Genomic DNA, 22,140 nt, shown 5'->3' with positions numbered 1-22,140 from the left:
TGTGTCTAAATTTTTCAGAATTTAAATGCAAAGTTTTATCCCGTCTTTTATGTTTCAAAAACGCTTCGGACATCTTTTACACTACTGAAAAATGTTTTATGTTTTTCAAAAGTACCAAGATTCAAAACTTATGGAAATACCTTGAAATATCCAATATTCAAAACTTATGGAAATACCTTGAAATATTGCTAAATTGAGAAACCGCTCCAGATATTGGTGACTGCGCATGACTAAAAGGAATTAAGTGCCGCATTAGCTTTTCTTTTCATCATCATATTCTCCCATAAACAGAGTACTGTGATAGAAGATGACCATGAATGGTTGCACTGAGTATAACCATCTGCTTAGACAAAGAAACCAGCGAGATTGAAACTCGTTTTTTTTATTACACAAGAAATCAGCTTTGAATTGGAATTCGTGCATGAGATCGACAGACAGCTAGGGAAATGGCGATAATTTATGGTGAGTGCTTACCCTGTTTCCAGAACAACTGCTGCAAATACCAATACGCTAGAGCTTGAAACAATTAGGGCAATACCTTGATGGTCTGCAATTTTCTGGAGTGTGATTGCAATTGAACGACTTAACCAAAAATAATCGTGATTCTTTATAAGGCAATCTTAGAGGAAAAGTTATCTGGCATCAGAAATGGAACTCGTCAACTAATCTTTCTAACAGTTACAATGTGGTAGTCACTGAACTTTCCGACATCCAAATCAAATGAAGAAACATTCTTTACAATGCTGATACCCGAGAATTATATACATCAGCATAAAACCTGGCGCATAGCTCGGAAGCAGAGTGGACTTGAGAGATCAAAATGCAAAACACCTCCAAAACCGGAAAAGAATTTCTGTATTTTCATCAGCCAGTGATGAAGCAGCATGTATGAAATGAATTTAGCTTACAGCGGGTAAGTATTCTTTTCGAGCTTAAAAATCTATTCCAGAACCAGCCAATGCAGCCGCAACAGAAGCTGATGCCTCTTCAAGGGTTCGCTGCTTCTGCACTGTGCTGAAAGCCTCAATTACATCATCAACCTCCCAATCATCGAAATCTTCTACACCAATACCACATTCTAACCCAGCATTAACCTGTCCGAATAGAAGAAAATAAGGAGAAATCTCCAACAAACTAACAGCATAGTCGAGGAAGCAAGAAACGGACAAAATTATGTTGGTCAAAGCATTTCCAATGCTTTTGCTGATCTGACTTTGTATTGGATTACATGCGCATATTGAAGAAGACAAAATGTCAACCAAGAAAACCATCTAACATTATAATGGAATTAGAGGAACCATGGAAATTCCTGGTTAACCATAATTCGGCAAGTAGGAAGGCTGACACAAGCAATTCTAAATGACAGATCGAACATAACATAAATGATGGATGGACATGAAATCATACCTCTTTGACAAGTTCCTTCACTCTCCTCAAAGAATCAAGAACACCGGTATAGACGGTTTTCCCTTTTCGAACAATACGGACACCACAACCCTTCACTACTTTTCCTTCCTTGACCATACATCCAGCAACCCGCCCACTACCACTGCTAAATACAGCCCTCACATTTGCAGATCCTATTGGTATTTGTTCCTACCAAACCAATACAGATCAGCAATAACATTTTCAACATAATCTTAGCACTGTTAAAGAACAGACTTGCAAACTTTTTACTTGGTATACCTCAACAAGCTCCAGAAGTCCTTCCATTGCATTCCGCATGTCATCAATAAGTTCATAGATGATTTTATACAATCTCACTTCAATACCTTTGTTTTCTGCATGTTTCTTCACAGAACCTGAGACTCCAACATTGAATCCTACTATAATTGCTTTACTAGCAACGGCAAGATCAACATCACTAGTGTTCACATCCCCAGCTGCCTGCAATAGGAACTTTAAGGTGACATTATCCTGCGGAAGCACTTGAAGAGCTTGCCTGATGGCCTCGATAGATCCCTGTAACAGTGAAAAACATTAGTTGGAAATTAGAAAGTTTACATTTGTTTATTGTAGAAGAGGACTACAAAGTTGGTTAGGCAATTTGAATTTGATGGTAATAAAAAAGTCAATCTCCCAGCACAATAACTGTCACAATCATATTGTCAAAAACGGTATGCATTATGCCATTGGCAATTCTAAGTACAAACCTGCACATCAACTTTCATGATTATGTTCAATTGGTGCATATCTAGCCCAGCTTGCTTGCCAGCTGATACTGCAGAGGCAAGGGAAGAAAGAGTGACTTTTCCCTCCCCAGCCTTAGAAGATATTCTTTCACTCCATAGTGACTCAGCACATGCTTCTGCTCTTTCACGTGCAATATTAAGGAAATCAACAACTTCAAATTCATCACCAGCAATTGGAACATTGTTCAATCCAATAACCTGTGGTAGCAAGTAAAACTCATTAGGTGAATTTAACAAACATATTCAGCAGGTATTCACAACTAAACTCTCTCCAAGATTATTCCATTCATTTTAGTGTGGACTCCACCCCAGATTTACAGTTAACAATTGGAGATACTACTGCTACATGTTTTCATGGATGCATTTTTAATTGTTTGGTCAGCTGCTAAGCAAAGAGGCCGTATAGCAATTTTCTGCATACTGATTGCTGGGTTGAACATGTTTGCATATCCACTATGCACATGGATATGGCTGTGGATATGGGATACTGCCATTTTCATGAAGTTTTCCAACATAACTAATATATAAAGGGATACAGTAAGGAAGTGAAAATGGAGTATCCGTGTGGCATAGCATATTCAGGATTTTAATGCTCACTGTTGTCAAAACTATGAACATAAACGACAATGATGATGATAACGCTAGCTGTAATACAAATAACCCAAATTAAAACTAGCTAACTGTAGAAAAAAACACGTGGCCAGTAATCATGTTTCTGTTGTATACATCTAAAAGCAGTTCAAATTAAGAAGTGTTCTGCTTTTCTAAAAATAACTACAGGAACTGTTTCTTGCTTCAGAGAAACAAAGGAACAGTTTCAACATGATGGACCAAATACTAGAGCAAAAAGCAGAATACTGTGCCTGAAAGGCAAGACCAATCCAGCCTCTGAAGGCACTCCCACAAAATCAAAGGCCACTAAGCCATTCTAAATTAATGTCAAGATACTTGCATTTGCCATTTGACATTAGCAGAAATCCTTAATATAATTCAGAAGTGACAATTTAGAGCTCCTTAATTTTCAAAATAAAGGATTTCTTACCAGTGGTTTTCTAGTTGTTCATGAAGACCTCTGGTAAGAACTCCTTTATTTTGAAAATTGATTTGGAGAAGGCTTTTGACTCTTTCAATTGACGCTTTCTTTTGAACTGTATGGATAAACTGGGATTGGGTGGAAAATGGCTCTCTTGGATTGAAGGTTTGCTCTCTGCCTCCTCCATGGAGGTGTCCATTAATGGGGATAGAGGTGATTTCTTCAAACCCAAGAGGGGGTTGCGCCAGGGAGACCCTCTCTCACAATTACTCTTTATTTTGGCAATGGAGGCTCTCTCTGTTATGCTTTCTTCGGCAGAGGAGCAGGGCAAATTTATAGGTTAATGTTTTGATGTCTCATCTTCTCTTTGCCGATGACCTCTTGGTGTTTGGCGAAGCATCGGAACATAATTTATGGGTTTTATGGATTATTCTTAGATGTTTTACTGATATTTCTGGGTTACATATGAATGGTGCTAAAAGTCAAATATTGGTATTGAATGACCCCAATGGGGAGACGCAAAGGATGACATCTTCCATATTTGAATGTGGGGCTGGTTCACTACTCATGAAGTACCTTGACTTACCTTTGCATTTAGGTATTTCAAGGGAGCTACATTAGAGTGAATTAGAGGACAGGGTCACCGACAAGGTTCAGAATTGTGATACCCGCCTATTATCAAGGGCATATCGCATTAATTTGGTAAGGTTCAACATTACTCCTATGTTGTTACACTTCATGCAGATTTTTAAAATCCCTAACAAGGTGGAAAAAAGATTTACTAAACTCTTTCAGAGATTCATTTGGTCGGAAAAACAATGGCTCATATACTTCCTTGGTGAGTTGGCACACAATGGCTCAACTCCTTCAGCTTGATGGTTTGGGGATACACAATTTGCATAAATTCAACAAGGCACTTTTGGCAAAATGGTTATGATTAATTTGCAAAAAAGAAGGTAGAATTGCGGCAATATTCATTGAGAAGTATGATTTAAATGGGTGGCCCTCTAACTGGTCAGAAAATCGAAATTGAAAAAGGGAACCGGGTGTTTGGAAGTGGTGGGTCACGGTTCTTGAGGACTTTTGTCATGGCATTCGGGTTGAGGTAGGGAATGGTTGGCAGGACTCTTGGTGGGGCGACGGATGGCTTAGGGATGCATTTCCTAACCTATACGACGCCACAAGAAGAAGGTATGCCCGGGTTATCGAAGTATGGTTGCCATCTAAAGCCACTTGGGACTTGCTATTACGAAGAAACCCTTCAGATTTAGTATTGGATCAGTGGTCTGCTCTCATCAGCCAAGTTACGCATCATTTGCTTCCTCAAAGGGAAGATGAGGCGAAGTAGAGGTTCACTAGTGATGGTGTTCACAAGACACCATCTCTCTACTTGGCGTTGTCTGCCCCGACTATGCAATGGCTGCCGCAGAAGGCGCTATGCAGGGGAGGCTTACCGCTTTGGGGTTCACTCATGGCCTGGCAAATCATACATGGGTGGATCAACACTGAAATCAGATTGAAGCATCGTGGTTGTCACCTTGCAAGCAGGTGTGATCTATGTGGTAAACAGGAGGAGACGCTTTCCCACCTGTTTTGGGACTGTGTATCTTTTAGAACCTTGTTGAACCAGGCCTGGGGGGATGTTAATCTTCATGGGGATGACCTCAATTTCCCTAGGGATATTGCAGTTGCATCACATTTCACTTGGCATGGTAAGAAATGGAAGTTTATCTGGAGAGTTTGGGTTTTTTCAGCTTGGAAGCTAATCTGGTCCGAAAGGAATCATCGTCGGTTTTGAGATATTAGGACTGATCACACTGAACTTTGTATTAGAATATGGAATATGGAGTGGATATGGATCCGATAAAGGATCCATATCCATTCACGAGCTTTGTTTGTTTTGTATTCTAATGTAACATGTGTTACTAATACAGGGCACTTTTGTCCTTGTAAAAAGTTATTGTAACCCTATTAAGACTAATGAAGCATTACTGGAGCCATATAGAAAAGAGTGGCTGCCGATTTCTGAAAGGTCTCCCCTTTCCCTTCATCCTTTCTCATACTTTCAGCAGAACACGTCAGTGCATAAGCAAATTTATCATGGTATCAGAGCAGCGGATCTTCTGGGTGTGAAAAGCTTTGCTCAGTCGACGTGAAGATCGACTTCTCCTTGCCGTCAACAAACAACAAAACTTATGGGTGTGAAAAGCTTTGCTCAGTCGACGTAAAAGTCGACTTTTCTTACTTCTCTTTGCTGCCAACAGGTCTCATTCTTCTGCCAACAGGTCTCGTTCCTCTCCAGTTATCCTCTTGCCAACAGGTCTCGTTCCTCTCCAGGTATCCTCTTGCCAACAGGTCTCTCATCTCCTTTATCGTATTTCCTTCCTGTCGTCATCATCTACCAGCAGATTCCTCAACTCCTTTTGCCTTCTTATTCTTTTATCGTCAGTCTTCTTTGGATTTCTATCACAGATCTGAAATATTTTCAGATCTGCTATATGTTTCCACCGATCTGAAATAAAATTACATTTCAGCATCTTGGTTTATTCTTCTACTTCTTTTATTTTTTCTTTGTTGAACCTCTCTGTCGCAGATCTGAAACATATTCAGATCTGAAACATTTTTTTTTGCCTCCTTTCTTCCATGTAAAGGTCGAGCTCTCTTCTAGTTTCATAAACCCGAGTCCCTGCCTGAGTGAATCTGGTTCCACTCTTTCCGGCGAAAGACCAGCTTCACATTTCTGCTGATCTGGGTTTTGCCTGTCACGCCTATCCTAAAACATTCATTTATTTTTGTTTCTCGCAAAAAAAAATCTTTGTTTCTATATATCACGTTACTGATATGGTTTCATTCTCTCTTGCGAAAGACCAGATCGACGTTACTGATGTCCCAACATATTTTGTCACACCTGTCCCAACATATTCTGTCAACACTGTCAGTTTGTGATAAAACAGACTAGTATCAGCTACTAGTGTCTTTCGTTTCAATTCCTGTCAACAAATCTACTAATGGATACTTCAGCCAATTTAGGTCTCTCTTCCAGCTTCCTGGGGCAATTAGTTTCAAAAAAGCTAACTACCAACAACTATCTGATTTGGAAAAGGCAGATTGCTCCTTTTATTCGGAGTCAAGATCTTTCCGGTCACTTGGATGAATCCACTCCAATGCCTTCAGAATTTTTCACAACTGAAACCAAAGAGGATGGAGGATTGCCGAATATTATTCGCAACCCTGCGTTTGTTACTTGGATGAAGCGCGATCAGGCCCTCGTCGCGTACATCACTTCCACATTGTCACAAGAAGTCTTGATTTTCATTCCTAATGATTGCACATCCAAAGTTTTGTGGGAGGCTTTAGCTCAGACCTACTCTCAAATATCAGAGGCTAAAGTGTTGTTTCTTAAACGCGAATTTCAGATGTTAAAAAAAGGTGCAATAAGCATTATTGAATTCTTAAATAAAGTCAAAAGCATCACTGATCAATTAGCCATGGTTGGGTATCTAGTGTCAGATAAAGAAAAAGTGCAGCAGACACTGAATGCACTAGGTTCAAAATATCATGTTCTTGTTACATCCTTATTATGCTTGCCTACGTTGCTCAGTTTTGAGGAATTACGCGTGAAACTCTTTGAGTATGAGATGACACTGAAAAGCATGTCTGAAGCTTCAACAAGACAATCATCTACGCATGAGGTTTTTGCCACAGGAGTGATAGTTGATCATGCACGAGGAGGACGTGGCAGAGGCAAGGGAAATCCAATGCAGGGTGAACGTGGGTTACTACCTACACCAAATTCCACTATCAGTTTTTCAAAGAATGTTCCCACATGCTATCAGTGTAACAAACGAGGTCACATCAAAGCCAACTGTTGGTTCAACCCACAAAATCGAAATAGAATGCAAAACACTAGAATTGTTGGTACATCAGGAACTGCAGGTACATTTCGGGTCAGTGATGATGCTAAGGATCTTCTACTATCTGCAATGGCCAACTTGAATCTGAAGCAAAATGATGATGGAATATGGTATGTTGACTCTGGGGCAGCAACCCATGTCACTGGCAATGCAGGTAAGTTCTCTACTTTAACTCCCTATTTTGGAAAATCTAATATTGTAACTGGAGATGGGACTCACCACCCTATTTCAAACATAGGCAACGTCCTCATTCCTTTGTCTGAGTCATCTATTCCTTCTACTTCTGTCTTTGTCAAGGATCTTCAAACGAAGGAGATGTTCGCTAAAGAAGAGCGACGTGGAGACATGTATGTTGTTGATGTTCTGAAAATAAACACAGAAATCGGGGTAGAGAGAGGAAGAGAGAGAGAGAGAGACGACTGCTTAGAGAAAAGAAAACTCATTGCTTTGGATTAGGGCTAATCTCTATATTAAATAGAGATAGTCCAAGGAACAAAATTACACCTAGGTCCCTCATTAAATATTAAGATTCAAATAACCTCTAGTTTAGAAAAACTTATTTACTAAAAGCCTCTTAGTCTCAAAAACTTGTTTACTAAAAGCCTCTTAGTCTCAACACTCCCCCTCAAGCTGGAGCATAGATATCAATCATGCTCAGTTTGTCACAACATTTTGAGAAATTTGGTCTCGCCAGGGCTTTGGTAAAAACATCAGCTACTTGATCTTCGGAAGATACATGATCGGTGCAGATATACCCAGCCTGAACCAAGTCGCGAACATAGTGACAGTCAACTTCAATATGTTTAGTCATTTCATGAAACAATGGGTTGTTGGCAATATATGTAGCAGCCCTATTGTCACACATCATCAACATAGGTAGGGATACTTTCTCCTGAAGCTCGGTCAAGACTGATTTTACCCACATAATCTCAGCTGCAGTCTGGGTCATTGCTCGGTATTCAAATTCAGCACTCGACCTGGCTACAACGGTTTGTTTCTTACTCCTCCAGGTAACAAGATTTCCTCCCACAAACACACAAAATCCAGATGCTGACTTCCTATCTTCAACAGATCCTGCATAATCTGCGTCAGTGTAAGCAACAACGTTCAAAGATGGATTTCGTTTAAACAACAGACCTTTACCAGGAGATGCCTTTAAGTACCGAAGAACCATCATAGCTGCATCCCAGTGAACTTTTGTAGGTTTTTCCATGAACTGACTGATTTTACTCACAGCTAATGAAATGTCAGATCTAGTAACAGTCACATATAGCAACTTACCCACCAAGGATCTAAAGTTGGCACTATCCACATAGTCAAACTTCTCATCGAACATATGAGTTTTGGGATCCATTGGAATATTAGCTTAGCTTAGCTCCTAGCATTCCAATCTCTTTTAATAAGTCCAACACATACTTTCTTTAAGACAACACTAAGCCCTCTCTGTTTCTTGCAACCTCGATACCCAGAAAATATCGAAGGTGACCAAAATCTTTAGTAACAAAGTGCTTCTGAAGATGATCTTTTGTTGCAGAAATATCTTCGGCACTGCTCCCTGTTAATATGATGTCATCGACATATACCACCATAACAACAATTCCAGCACTGGTTTTCTTGATAAACAAGGAGTGATCTGAAGCTGACCTGACAAATCCAAAGCTCGACATTACCTCAAATAATTTGTGAAACCATGCCCGCGGACTCTGCTTCAGGCCATAAATAGCCTTCTTCAACTTGCACACCTTCTGACACTCTCCCTGAACCTCGAAGCCTGGGGGTTGTTGCATGTAGACAGTTTCATGCAAATCCCCATACAAAAAGTCATTCTTGACATCCAACTGAAACAGGGGTCATTCATGGTGCACAGCAACATAAAGAACGAGACGAATAGTGCCAAGACGAGCAACTGGGGAGAAAGTTTCAAAAAAGTCAACACCATAAGTCTGAGTGTTAGCCTTTTGCAACCAACCGGGCTTTGTATCGTTCAATCGACCCATCCGAGTTATATTTAATGCTATATACCCATTTGCAGCCTACAATATCTGCATCTGTGGGAGGATCAACCAAGTCCCAAGTGCCTTGAGACCATAGGGCATCCATCTCATCACGCATAGCCTGCATCCAGTTGGAGTCTACTAGAGCTTGACTGTGATGAAGCGAAACAGAGGAGGCAGACAGAGCAGAAATAAAATTCTTCATAGATGCCCCAAGATTAGCTTCTGATACAAATTGCAAGATGGGATAAAGAGTGCACTGTCTCTTTCCCTTACGCAAAGCAATGGGAAGATCAGCATCAGATGTAGGGACAAGAGTTTGCTCAGAAATACTTACCTGAGGAGAAGGAGGTGATGGCGGCATGGAGGTAGGAGGTACCCTGTGAGTGTATACTATGGGAGGGTTTCGGAAGCGAGACACACCCGACGTTGGAACCAAGAACTGAGGAGAAAGCGACTCTAACGGAAAGGGAGGAATCGGCAGAGGAAGGATATCACCAAGGCTCTCTTGTAGTCTTGGAGTAGTACTTGAAAAATAAGCAATAGACTCAAAGAAGGTAACGTCCGCACTAACATACTCTTTATGAGATATAGGGTCGTAGCAACGATATCCTTTTTGGTTCTTAGGATACCGAAGGAAAACACATTTAATAGACTGCGCAGCAAGTTTATCTCGATCCGGACCTAGCTTATGCACAAAACACACACATCCAAAAACATTAGGGGGGATAGGGAAGAGAGGAGCCTCTGGATGAAGAATTTGAATAGGGATTTGATCTTCTACAGAGCTTGATGGCATGCGATTTATAAGAAAACCGGCTGTCAAAACCGCATCGCCCCAGTATGAAGCAGGCATATTGGATTGAATCATAAGGCACCGAGCAACATTAAGGATTTGTCTATGTTTCCTCTCAGCCACCCCATTTTGCTAGGAGGTATGGGGGCATGTAAATTGAGGTTGAATCCCATTAACAGAATAGAATTGAAGTAAGTCTTTGGATTTGAACTCAAGAGCATTATCAGTGTGAATAATTTTAACACAAACATCAAATTGAGTTTTTATCTCTGCAATTAAAGATTTAAGAATGACAGGACCTTAAGACCGATCTTTTAACATGAACACCCACGATAACCTTGAGAAGTCATCAACAATAACTAGATAATAACGACACTGAGACCTATTCGGAATCCTACTCGGACCCCACACATCGACATAAAGAAGATCAAACAATCCTTGACTTGACGGACTCTGACTAGAAGGGAAAGAGCTTCGACAATGTTTTCCCAATTGACATGTTTCACACTGAAAAGAAACTGAGGGAGGTATATGAGGAATGACACGACGAAGTTTTGTCACTGGAAGGTGACCCAAACGATGATGCCACAATAGAGGACTTGAGGATGATGTAACAGCAGAATAGGCCGAAACTTCTGGTTGGTGTAGGTAATACAGACCACCTTCCTCATAGCTGCCACCAATCCTTCTCCCCGTCAGCAAGTCCTGAAAGGTGCACCCCATAGGATCAAAAATCACTCTACAATTCAAATCTTTTGTCATTCGATTGACGGATAATAAATTCTGTGGAAACGAAGGAGCGTGAAGAACATGCGACAATTGAAGAGTAGGGGTAATAAACATGTTTCCCTGCCCTACAATTGAGGAAGAGCTACCATCAGCAAGACGTATCCCTTTTTGACCAGTCACAGGTTTTAAACTCAAAAAATTACTCGAATTTCCGCACAAGTGACCAGAGGCTCCAGAATCAATGATCCACCTATCACCTTGACCAGATAGGCCATTACCTGTCGAGCACACAACCTCCGCAACAGAAGACTTCGAAGTGCATGATCGTAAAGCAAGGAGCTCGTCATATTCAGCCCTGCTAAGAGTTACATAATCATTGGAGGAATTTGCATCTGATTTAACCACTTGAGCCATAATATAAACTAATTGGCTTGATTCACAAAATGCAGGAGCAACCACACGCGCACACCCACAATCAACTACGAACCCGACTATATCAAGTTTTGACTTCACCAATGAAATCTGAGAAACACGACCTTCAACTATTCAGATCCAAACTTCAAAAATAGTTTTAAAGAAACTTGACCAAAACCTTCCACCTCAACCACGGATGGCTATAGGTTGCAAATCAAGATCACACATCCAACACGATATAGCGTGTGTTATAACCCCACATCAGGCAAGTCCACAACTACACAAGCTGTCACACCAGAAATGAAGTCTTGACAGCAGTACTAATTGAAATGAATGTTTCCACACAGCAGCAGTACTAATTGAAACAAAACTTTCCATAAGTCAATACTACGACTAGCAACAGTACCAACAAAATTTCACAACACAGCAAAATATGTTTCCACACAACAGGAATCACGCCTACGGCTTTTTTTTTTTTAAACTGCTGTTAACAATTTGTTTTTCACAGCACTCCTGCTACAACTGAAAAGAAATATTTCCCGACACAGCCTGTTGCTCACGCATGCTGCTTCCACGAACATAAATTGTTGTTAACATTCTGTTTTCACAGCACTCATGCTACGACTGAAAAAAAAATTATCCATAACACAATCCACGAACAGAGAACTGATATTAACATTCAGTTCTGATCATGTCTGAAATCAAACAACTCAGTTCCACGAACACAGCCTGTTGTTTCCACGAACAGAAAACAAAAAAAAATTCCACGACACAGTAGGAACCACGACTGCTGATATTTATGTTCTGAGAAATGAACAACCAAATAAGATCTGAGAGGAACTCGGCACTCAGATTCACTAACAACGACAGCATGTTAAAAAAAAAAAATTATTTCACGATATAGCAGGGAATCACATCTGAAATCAAACACCCAAATGGATTTTAAGGAGAACTCGGCACCTAGATTCATGACCCACGATAACATGCGCACACAGATGCATAGAGATCACGACCGTTGCTCCCATATAGATCACGACATCCAAAACTTGGAAGAAGATTGATCACGCTCCCAAGATCAACTGCTTTGATACCATGTTGATGTTCTGAAAATAAACACAGAAATCGGGGTAGAGAGAGAGACGGCTGCTTAGAGAAAAGAAAACTCATTGCTTTGGATTAGGGCTAATCTCTATATTAAATAGAGATAGTCCAAGGAACAAAATTACACCCATGTCCCTCATTAAATATTAAGATTCAAATAACCTCTAGTTTAGAAAAACTTATTTACTAAAAGCCTCTTAGTCTCTAAAACTTATTTACTAAAAGCCTCTTAGTCTCAACATATGTCTTTAATGAAGATCCAGCCATCAGTGTCCTAAAGCCCAAGTCTGATCTCGTCTCTAAAAGCGTCCTAAGTACATCCAAATGTAATAAGTCAGATCTCTGGCATTCTCGTCTTGGTCATTATGGTCAAGTCTTTATTGAAAAGTTAGTGTCCAATAGTTTTCTTTCAGAGTCTGTTTCACATTCATTGAAGGATAAAATATGTCCCAGTTGTCAGGTCTGCAAAAGTCATGTACTCCATTTTCATCAAATAAATAAAAGAGCCTCCATGCCCTTTGAGATAATATGTTCAGATGTTTGGGGCCCAAGCCCCAATCCTTCCTCTTCTGGAAGCTATGTCACATGGGTGCGGGTGCGGGTGCGGGTGCGACACGGGTGCGGCGCAATTTTAAAAATTTTGGACACGGGGACTCGGCTATATATATATATATATATATATATATATATATATATATATATATATATATATATATATATATATATATATATATATATATATATATTTAAAATATATATATATATATCCAGTGTGTGCATATGTCTATATAAATTTTGGACTCGGCTCGTGACTCTTCCAAGTTGTCTCAGATCCTGAACTAACTGAGTTAAAATAGTAGTATAACTGGGTTAGAACCAAACTAGGCTGAGTTTATCATTGACTCAACCGAGTCTTAGCTACCATGGGAATAAAACATCATCAAGGTATTAATTAAAAGCATTAACTAAAAGCATGTTCTGGTAAATGCATTAAATATCTTTTGCTAAAATTCATAACATTAATTAAAAGCATTAAAAGCTTTTAATTTTTCAAAGCTAGATTTGAAAAAGAGAGAGAGAGAGAGAGATCTCGGTGGATGAGAAAGTGTTGCTACTCGTGGATGAGAATTTATTAGCTTTTATAAGAGAGAGAACTTGGTGGATGAAAAGTGTTGGTACTCGTGGATGAGAATTTATTAGCTTTTAAGATTGAGAGAGAGAATTAAATGATAATATTTAAGAATAATTTTTTTTTCTGGGCCTAATGTTTAAGACTCATGCTATATATATATATATATATTTTTTAAAAATATATAAAAAGATCTTTTTTTTATTTTTTGTACTAAAAATAGACATTTTTGGACTCGGTCAACGTTGACCGAGTCCAAAATTAAGACGGACTCGGCCTGGACTCGTTGACCGAGTCCGACTCGGCGTTGACCGAGTCCAGGCCGTGTCCGAGGCCGCACCCGTGTCCGCACCCGTGTCGGGGCGTGTCGACTCGGGTGCGGCACCTCCCTAGCCGAGTCCGTGTGACATAGTCTGGAAGTAAATATTATGTATCTTTTATTGACAGTTTCTCTCGTTTTACCTGGATATTCTTTATGAAACACAAATAAGAGGTTTTCTCATTTTCCGTCACTTTCATGCCTATGTTAAAAATCAATTCTCTCAAAATATTCAAATTCTCCGATGTGATGGAGGTGGTGAGTATTCCTCCAAAGAATTTTTAGATTTTCTCCAAGATAATGGGATGCATCGTAGAGTTTCTTGCCCGTACACTCCACAACAAAATAGAATTGCTGAACATAAACACAGACATATTGTGGAAAGTGCAATGAGTATGATACATGAGAGTAACTTACCCATTAGTCTTTGGACTGAAGCTTTTCACACTGCCACTCATGTGATAAATCGTCTTCCTATGCCTATTCTTGAAAATCAATCTCCCTATTATGTTCTCTTTGGTGCACAACCCAATTATAATGAGTTACGAGTTTTTGGATGCACATGTTATGTACATATTGACAAATCTATGAGGACTAAATTCCATAACAAAGCCTCTATATGTCAATTTGCAGGTTATGTTGATGAACACAAGGGTTACAGGTGCTATGATTCTGCCAATAAGGAGATTAGAATTTCCAGAAATGTTGTTTTTGATGAAAATAGTTTTCTGGGAAAAGAAGCAGACGTCAATCGTGAACATATTGGTGCAATTGCTAATTGGTATGATCCATGGCTTAGTGCTTAACTTATTTCACATGTTGCAGAGCATACTATTTTGACTCCTGAAAGCATACATGGTGAGACAGTTTCAGATGATGCATCACAAACAGAATGTCTGAGATATAAAGGTAATGTATATACCAGGAGACCCAGAGAGCAAACAAATGTACCTACTGAAGAACACATTGCATTGTCTAATAACAGAGAAGCACCAAGAAGATCAGGCAGGATAAGGCATCCTATTGAAAAGTGAGTTAGTTATGACAACTTTTCTATGGACTTTCAGATTTTTCTATCCAAAATTGAAAAACACGATGAACCACTTGGTTTTCATCAAGCTATCCAATCCAACAAATGGATTGAAGCGATGAATGAGAAGATCGAGGCACTTCATGAGTGTCAAACATGGGAGATAGTTGGTCGTCCTCCAGATAAAAATATTGTTGGTTCCAAATGGGTTTCCTTGGTCTGGCGATTGAACATGGCTGGATCCTTAGTCAGCTTGATGTTAAGAATGCATTCCTTCATGGAGACTTAAAGGAAGAGGTCTACATGGAGCAACCTCAAGGTTATGCAGAGGGAGGCCCAAAAGAATATGTATGCAAATTAACCAGAGCTTTGTATGGTTTGAAGCAAGCTTCTAGGTCCTGGTTTGAAAGCTTCTCCTTAGAAATCCAGAAACATGGTTTCTTTCGTTCCCAACTTGATCATTCTCTGTTTATATACAGGAACGAAACCACAATGATTTTCTTACTCATATATGTTGATGATATTGTCATCACTGGTAATGCTCCAGACCATATTCAACGAATTAAAGCTTTATTGAGTATGCGGTTCAAAATAAAAGACCTTGGGGAGCTGAGATATTTTCTTGGTGTAGAGGTGGACAGACAAGATGAAAAAATATCATTAACCCAATACAAATACACTCTTGATGTTCTGACTAAAGCAGGAATGACAGATTGTAAACATCTACCCACACCCAGTGTTGTCAACCAAAAGCTCAGTATTTGTGATGGTGAGTTATATATTGATGCAGTCAAGTATCGCAGTTTAGTGGGTATGCTACAATACCTTACTTTTACTAGACCAGACATTGTATATTTTGTTAATCAAGTATCTCAATTCATGCATGAACCAAAGACTGGTCACATGGAAGCTGTCAAACGCATCCTTCGCTATCTAAAAGGAACAGTGGGTGATGGACTCACATATATTCAATCTTCATGAAAGTCACCAAAACATGACATATTGGCCTATACAGATGCAGACTGGGCAGGGGATCCAGATGAGAGGAGGTCTGTTTCAGGATACTGCGTTTTCATTGGGAGAAATCTTGTCTCATGGAGTAGCAGAAAACAGAAGGATGTGGCAAGATCTAGCACAGAGACAGAGTATAGATCTATGGCAGCTGCCACAGCAGAAGTGACCTGAATTAGGCATCTACTTACAGAGATGGGAGAGGATATCTCAAATTTGACACTTATGTGTGATAATAGAAGTGCTATACAAATTGCATTCAATCATATTCATCACAGACGAACTAATCATATTGAGATTGATCAACATTTCATCAGACAAAAGATAGCCGACAAAGAGATTGAACCAGTTTATGTGCCTTCAGAAGACCAAGTTGCTGATATGTTTACAAAGGGTATTACAAGTCACTGCTTCTGGTATCTGAAGAACAAGTTGCACATGGTTTACTCCCATGCACAACTTGAGGGAGGGTATTAGAATATGGAATATAGAATATAGACTGGATATGGATCCGATAAAGGATCCATATCCATTCACGAGCTTTGTTTGTTTTGTATTCTAATGTAACATGTGTCACTAATACAGGGCACTTTTGTCCTTGTAAAAAGTTATTGTAACCCTATTAAGACTAATGAAGCATTACTGGAGCCATATAGAAAAGAGTGGCTGCCGATTTCTGAAAGGTCCCCGCTTTCCCTTCATCCTTTCTCATACTTTCAGCAAAACACGTCAGTGCATAAGCAAATTTATCACTTTGTGCTCGACTCAGATGGGAGGTCACGTCTAGAGCTCATCAAAAGTGGCCAGGAACAATGACAGATTGGATTGGGGGAAATCGCATCAACGTCTAGAGGATCTGATTTTCTTTTCCAGGGGAACGCCCCTTATGTTGGTTTCTGATTTTCTGTTACCCTACATGCCTCACGCTGCCCTGATAGAGGCTGCAAGCGGGGGAGGTTGCTTTCTGTTTCATGCTGCATACAGAATTGAGTGCAGTTCCGGTGGACTGATCCCATTTCTTGGAGTAGGGACGGTGGCATTGGGTGGTCTGAATGACCTGCTGTTTCCCTATTCCTGTTCTACTCCCCTTTCTGTTCTGTTTTTATCTTTTATGATGACTCTGTAACGGTACTGCGGTGACTTCTCGTCACCCTGCCCTTATGCTTCTATACATGCTATAAATGAATTACATTTTCTCAAAAAAAAAAACTTGAAAAATCAATAAACATGTTGGCATTCTTCAGAAAAAGAGGGGAAAATGCACGACATTAACAGGGAAAACAAGAACCTGCACAGCCATAGATGGCCCAGCTTCATCAACACGACTTCCAGTGTCATCAAATAATGCTCTTACCTGCCAATAGTTTAGAAGGAGACAACCATTTCCAAGAAGCATTTTATTAATGAATCTAATATCCAACCATCTGACTAGAGTGGAAGAAGAACAAGTCTTAGAGCTACCATGACAAACCTTTCCAAAGGATTCACCACACACTACAACATCTCCTCTTCTAAGGGTACCATTCTGGACAATAAATGTTGCCACAGGTCCTTTTGATTTATGCAAGCCTGCTTCAACGACAGTGCCTTTTGCATTTCTATGAGGGTTGGCCCTCAACTCTTGCAACTTCAAAATTGTAATAGAAGAGTATATAGCATAATAAGGATTACATGAGAATAAATGTCAAGAAAATTTAAAAAGACAGTACATTGAAAGGAAAATAGAGTTAATAATTCATTTTAAACAATCATAACGCTCATAATCTGCAATGCATCTAAAGAAATTTTGGTAATTCCACATACCTCTGCAATAAGCATGACAGTTTCCAATAATTCATCAATGTTTTGACCTTTGAGGGCACTGATCTGAGTGAAAAATGAAATATATATATACATAAGCTTCATATAAAACATTAGTCACAACACTAATATGTGGGAAAGCTATCATGACAAAGAAAAAGCAACCAGTTCCGAAAACCGTATTTCTGTTGTTTGACACAATGCAATCAAGAAATTTCTGTTTTCTGTCACGATGCACTCAAGAATTAACATACTTACCATCTAACAAAAATGAATTCAATATAGTTTCTTAAGAAAGCTACCATTAACTATAAAATGATTCCAATTTTTTGCTATTATAATGACTGACAAACATTTGGCCATGCCAAAATTTTCCTGTTTTAAATCACCTAGTGACTGTATTACAGGTCAAATAGTGTTTCACAATTATTAACATACTAAAAGAGACAAGTTGGTTCTCTTTCATTTCACTTGGACAGAATGTATAACAGCATCTCAGGTAGAGCATGAGACAGATCTTCCTAAAGTCAACTCTTGCTCATATACCACCTGATTGATATCTATAGATGCAGATGCAGACACCAATGAACTCTTAACATCATCTCGCCTTATACAACAGGGTTAAATCTATAAATGGATTGCAGCAGAGGTAAAATTTTCAAGTAGATAAACTCATAGCTAACCTGAACCATTGGGGTATCACCACCCCAGTCCTCTGGCATTAAACCAATTGATGAAAGTTCTTGCATGACTTTGTCGGGATTTGCTCCCTCCTTATCAATCTGAAAGGCGAAAAGAGTTGGATACCACAGATGCAATTAATGGTCACAGGTAAAATAAACACTGAACAAGGATAGTGCACCTTATTTATTGCTATAACAATGGGAACTCCTGCAGCTTTAGCATGAGCTATAGCCTCATTTGTTTGAGGACGGACTCCATCATCAGCAGCCACCACAATAATAGCAATGTCAGTTACCCTTGCTCCACGCGCCCTCATTGCACTGAATGCCTATGTTTCACAATGAAAATACAACTGATGTAAAAGAATGGATACGTTCAAACAATAACTTGATAGGAAAAACTTCAGCCAAAGGCTGCTTCGGCTTTGAGAGCCAAGACAAGTAGATTTTTAGATCAGCTTTCTCTTGTTTAAATAATCACCTTTTTTACAGTTGGGTTGGGGGGAAGAGGAGGGATAAGGAAAAAATTTTAATGGATACTTTTACAAAGAGAGAGAACAATGATAAGTCAAAAAATAAAAAGAACCACATAATGAAATACTGCAAAAGGCTCGACTAAAAATTACCTCATGCCCTGGTGTATCAAGAACAACACAAGGCTGAGGCCTTCCATCCATTGGAACAAGCACTTTATAAGCTCCAATTCCTTGAGTAATTCCACCTGCTTCAGATGCAGTCACCTGTACAAGTTTTAGAATTCAGTCTCTACACCATATATTGCAAATAGGACTTCCCAAAACATATATTACAGGTATTAGTAAATGCAAAACCAAATAACTGAGTAGCAAAACATGCACCACTCACCCGGCTTTTGCGAATGTAGTCCAACAGAGTTGTCTGTGAGTGGAGCGCACAAAAAGCATAAAATCCATTAGAATGTGAATAAAACCATAGCTAACAATCAACAAACGGATTCATGTATAAACTTGACATCTAAATACTGTCTTTTGATATGTGTTTGTTTCTGCATGTGTACATGTGGGAATATACACTTATTTGTCAAAACTCAAAAGTGTCACGAAAGAAAACGCAATAATAAGATTGCATGTAATAATATAGCTAACAATATGACCCAAAAGATAAAAAAAAATTGAACATCGTTACCTTTCCATGATCTACATGTCCCATAATAGTCAGCACTGGCGGTCGAACTTCAAGATTCTCCAAATCTTCTTCATCAAGCATCTCCTTCTTCCTAGCCATATCTTCCACTTTAACAGGATCGGACTCTATAACTTCTAGATCGTACTCCTTGCAGACCATCTTAACCATATCCTTGTCTAGTGTGTGCATCACTGGAATCTTGATCCCTTTTGAGAACAGATACCCAAGAATCTCCGCTTCACTAACTGCGAGCTTGTAAGCTAAATCCTCAGTAATCATCCCTTCTTCTCCAATCTCAAGAATGTCTACCTTGATAGGAGCTGCTGCTTTTGCAGCCTGCAAGCGGGCTGCCTTCCGACTTGCCTTACTCCATTTCCTCCCTTTCCTCGCCGCTGGTGCTCCAGGGATTGAAACATTAATCTCATTCGCGTCCACTATATCCTCAGCATTGCCATCAAAGACCATTCGCCTCCTCAAACCGCTAGCTTCATTGGACTTCTTCCTTCGCTCATCCTTTGTCTTTGATTGAGCTGGGCCTCTGGCTGGCTTTGGAGGTGATAAAATAACTTGTGAAATGAGAGGATCAGCACCCGGCTTCTTAGCAAATTTGTCAACCAAAATCGGCTTTCGGTCTTTAGCTTTCATAGAACTGCCTGTTTCCTCCCTAGTGGCAGGTCTTCGGATGGCACCAACATCCTTGAGAACTACTGGCCTCTTAATTGCAGGAACCCGATTAACAGCTGGTTTAGACTGTAAGTTAGGCTGAACTTTTGGAGCAATGTCACTGCTCTTCTTCTCAACAACGTCCACCTTAGAATTGACCTCGCTAACATCACCTTTCTTTTGCCCCTGCTCAACCTTGGGCCTCGGAAAATCGGTAACCACCTTTTGAACGCTTGCAACCGGATTCCCCTTCCGCCACACGCTCTTCAGCGTCTTTGATTTCCGCATAGATGTAGAGTTTGATGCATTAGCTTCTCTAGAATTACTATAACCCAATGATGCACTCCCATTCCTCGCATTTTTACTCGTATTCGATTTACTCGCACTCTCTAGCCGCTCAGCCTTCTCCAAAACCTCATCAAGCGACTCAATAACCTTGTTCTTATCATCTAATTCTCCAGACTTCCCGTTAGGGAGCTCATCTACATCGATTTTTGTTGACAATGGTACTGAATTCCTAGGCTTTGGATTCATGACAGGCTCGATCTTGGGACGAACCTTCAAAACGGGTTTCGGTGAGGGCTTTAGGACAAGATCAGCATCATTCTCCATGCTACTCATAAAGTTGGGTTCATGAGTTAAGGAATTCCCTTGTTCGGTGATAAAATCGGTAGTAACCACACATTTACACGAAGGGAGGTAAGACCACCTTTGAGACTTAGGATTTAAGGAAATACTTCTGACAAGGGGAATCCTCAATGGGGGAGAAGAATCGAAATTGGTTGAAGAATTGACTCTTGCACTCCCCAAGGAGGCCAGGGATGCAAGAGAAGCCATGACTTGAAGTACCAACAAAAATTAAGGCACAACCAAGGAATACCAACATGAAAAATCAATACGCCATCGCAAAATTACTATCAACAAACCTCGACTCCTGGAAGAAAAGACATTTTCTGTTTTGTTTTTTTTTTGCTGCTTTGAACTATCTAGAGAACACCAACCAAGTGAATGACAGTATATAAGAACCGTACCTCGAAATCTTATTGTGGGTACTCGTGTTCAGGAGTCCAGTTGCGTAGACGATGGATGATACCCATGAAAACTGAGGGTTTTTCCCGTATATTTTTGAGGAGGGGTTGTTTCCAACGTGAAATTTTGAAAAGGGTGGGTAGACTTTGTGTATCTCTCTTGGTTTCGAATGTCGTTTATGAGCTTTTACGAGTCATTAACGCGTCATCTTACTATGTGTGTGGCTGCCCCTTGTCGACGTACGTGATAAGGTTTTCGGATCTTCCCTTCTCGCTCTACGGTTTTCATCTCACTTTCTCTCTCTGAAAATCTCTCTTCAGGATGTGATTACACCTTCTCTTTTTTATTTTCTTTTTCCTTTTTTTTGTGGCAACAAGTTGACGCCAACTGAATCCAAAACATGGGTCCCTCCATGTGTAGGGGCAGCCAGACCTGCATCATGGAGCTGGCTGAGTCCAGAGATTCAGATCTGGATACAGGTCTAAGTGGATTGGGACTTGGGAGTCAAGATTGTATCACGTCCTATACTTTTTTGTCAAATTTGCTTGCATGTTAGAAACAGTTTAGATTTAGATTCAAACTGAATATATTTGACCCACAAATCTAACCAAAACTGAGCTTGGATCCACCTTGATCCAGAGTCAGATGTATGAAGGTAAGCAGAGCAACAACAATGAGACATTAGGTTCGAAAGAACCTACACCCGGCCTAAACACACTCGCATAGAATCAAGTAATTGTCCATCCTCTATTAGGCTATTTAAGAATTTGTTTACAACAGATTTGTTGTCAGCTGTTAGAAGAGATTCTTTCTTTCTTTCTTTTTTTTCTTCATCATGTGGATTTCTTCCCTTAACATAAGGTTATATAAACACAACTTATCTTGATAAGGCATTTATGTCCAAAATTTATGCAAGATTTTAGTTAAAGAAGGTTCACATGGTATATGCGCAAAGGTTGTGACGATAGCAAATATGCGTGAACCAGAAGACAAGCCTAACCCGGCCGTCAAAGGTCCTTGCGTTACACTCCCACCAAACCGCCCACCAAGTTGTGAACAACCAACATCTCCAAAGAAAAAACCTCAACATGTATTTCACATGGTTGCCCTGAAATGGCAGGCGATTGCTTGAGTTCGAT

General features: G+C 39.8%; 1 protein-coding gene across 1 annotated transcript; it reads right to left on the bottom strand.

The window, feature by feature from the left end:
• Positions 1 to 583: 583 nt before the first annotated feature.
• LOC149831319 (translation initiation factor IF-2, chloroplastic-like) lies at positions 584 to 21,219 on the bottom strand. The gene is made up of 12 exons (XM_090013816.1): positions 19,310 to 21,219; positions 19,010 to 19,042; positions 18,772 to 18,885; positions 18,325 to 18,474; positions 18,146 to 18,244; positions 17,466 to 17,528; positions 17,134 to 17,289; positions 16,951 to 17,016; positions 2,154 to 2,390; positions 1,687 to 1,962; positions 1,408 to 1,596; positions 584 to 1,094 (listed from the first exon to the last, which is right to left on the bottom strand). Exons 1-12 carry the CDS (start codon positions 20,807 to 20,809, stop codon positions 933 to 935), a joined length of 3,045 nt encoding a protein of 1,014 aa, XP_089869942.1. The 5' UTR covers positions 20,810 to 21,219; the 3' UTR covers positions 584 to 932.
• Positions 21,220 to 22,140: the final 921 nt, after the last annotated feature.

Source organism: Nuphar pumila, chromosome 7, assembly GCF_984573655.1.
Source record: "Nuphar pumila chromosome 7, dmNupPumi1.hap1.1, whole genome shotgun sequence".
Classification (NCBI taxonomy): domain Eukaryota; kingdom Viridiplantae; phylum Streptophyta; class Magnoliopsida; order Nymphaeales; family Nymphaeaceae; genus Nuphar; species Nuphar pumila.
Note: the sequence above shows the minus strand (reverse complement) of the source record. Positions and strands in the feature narration are given on the sequence as shown.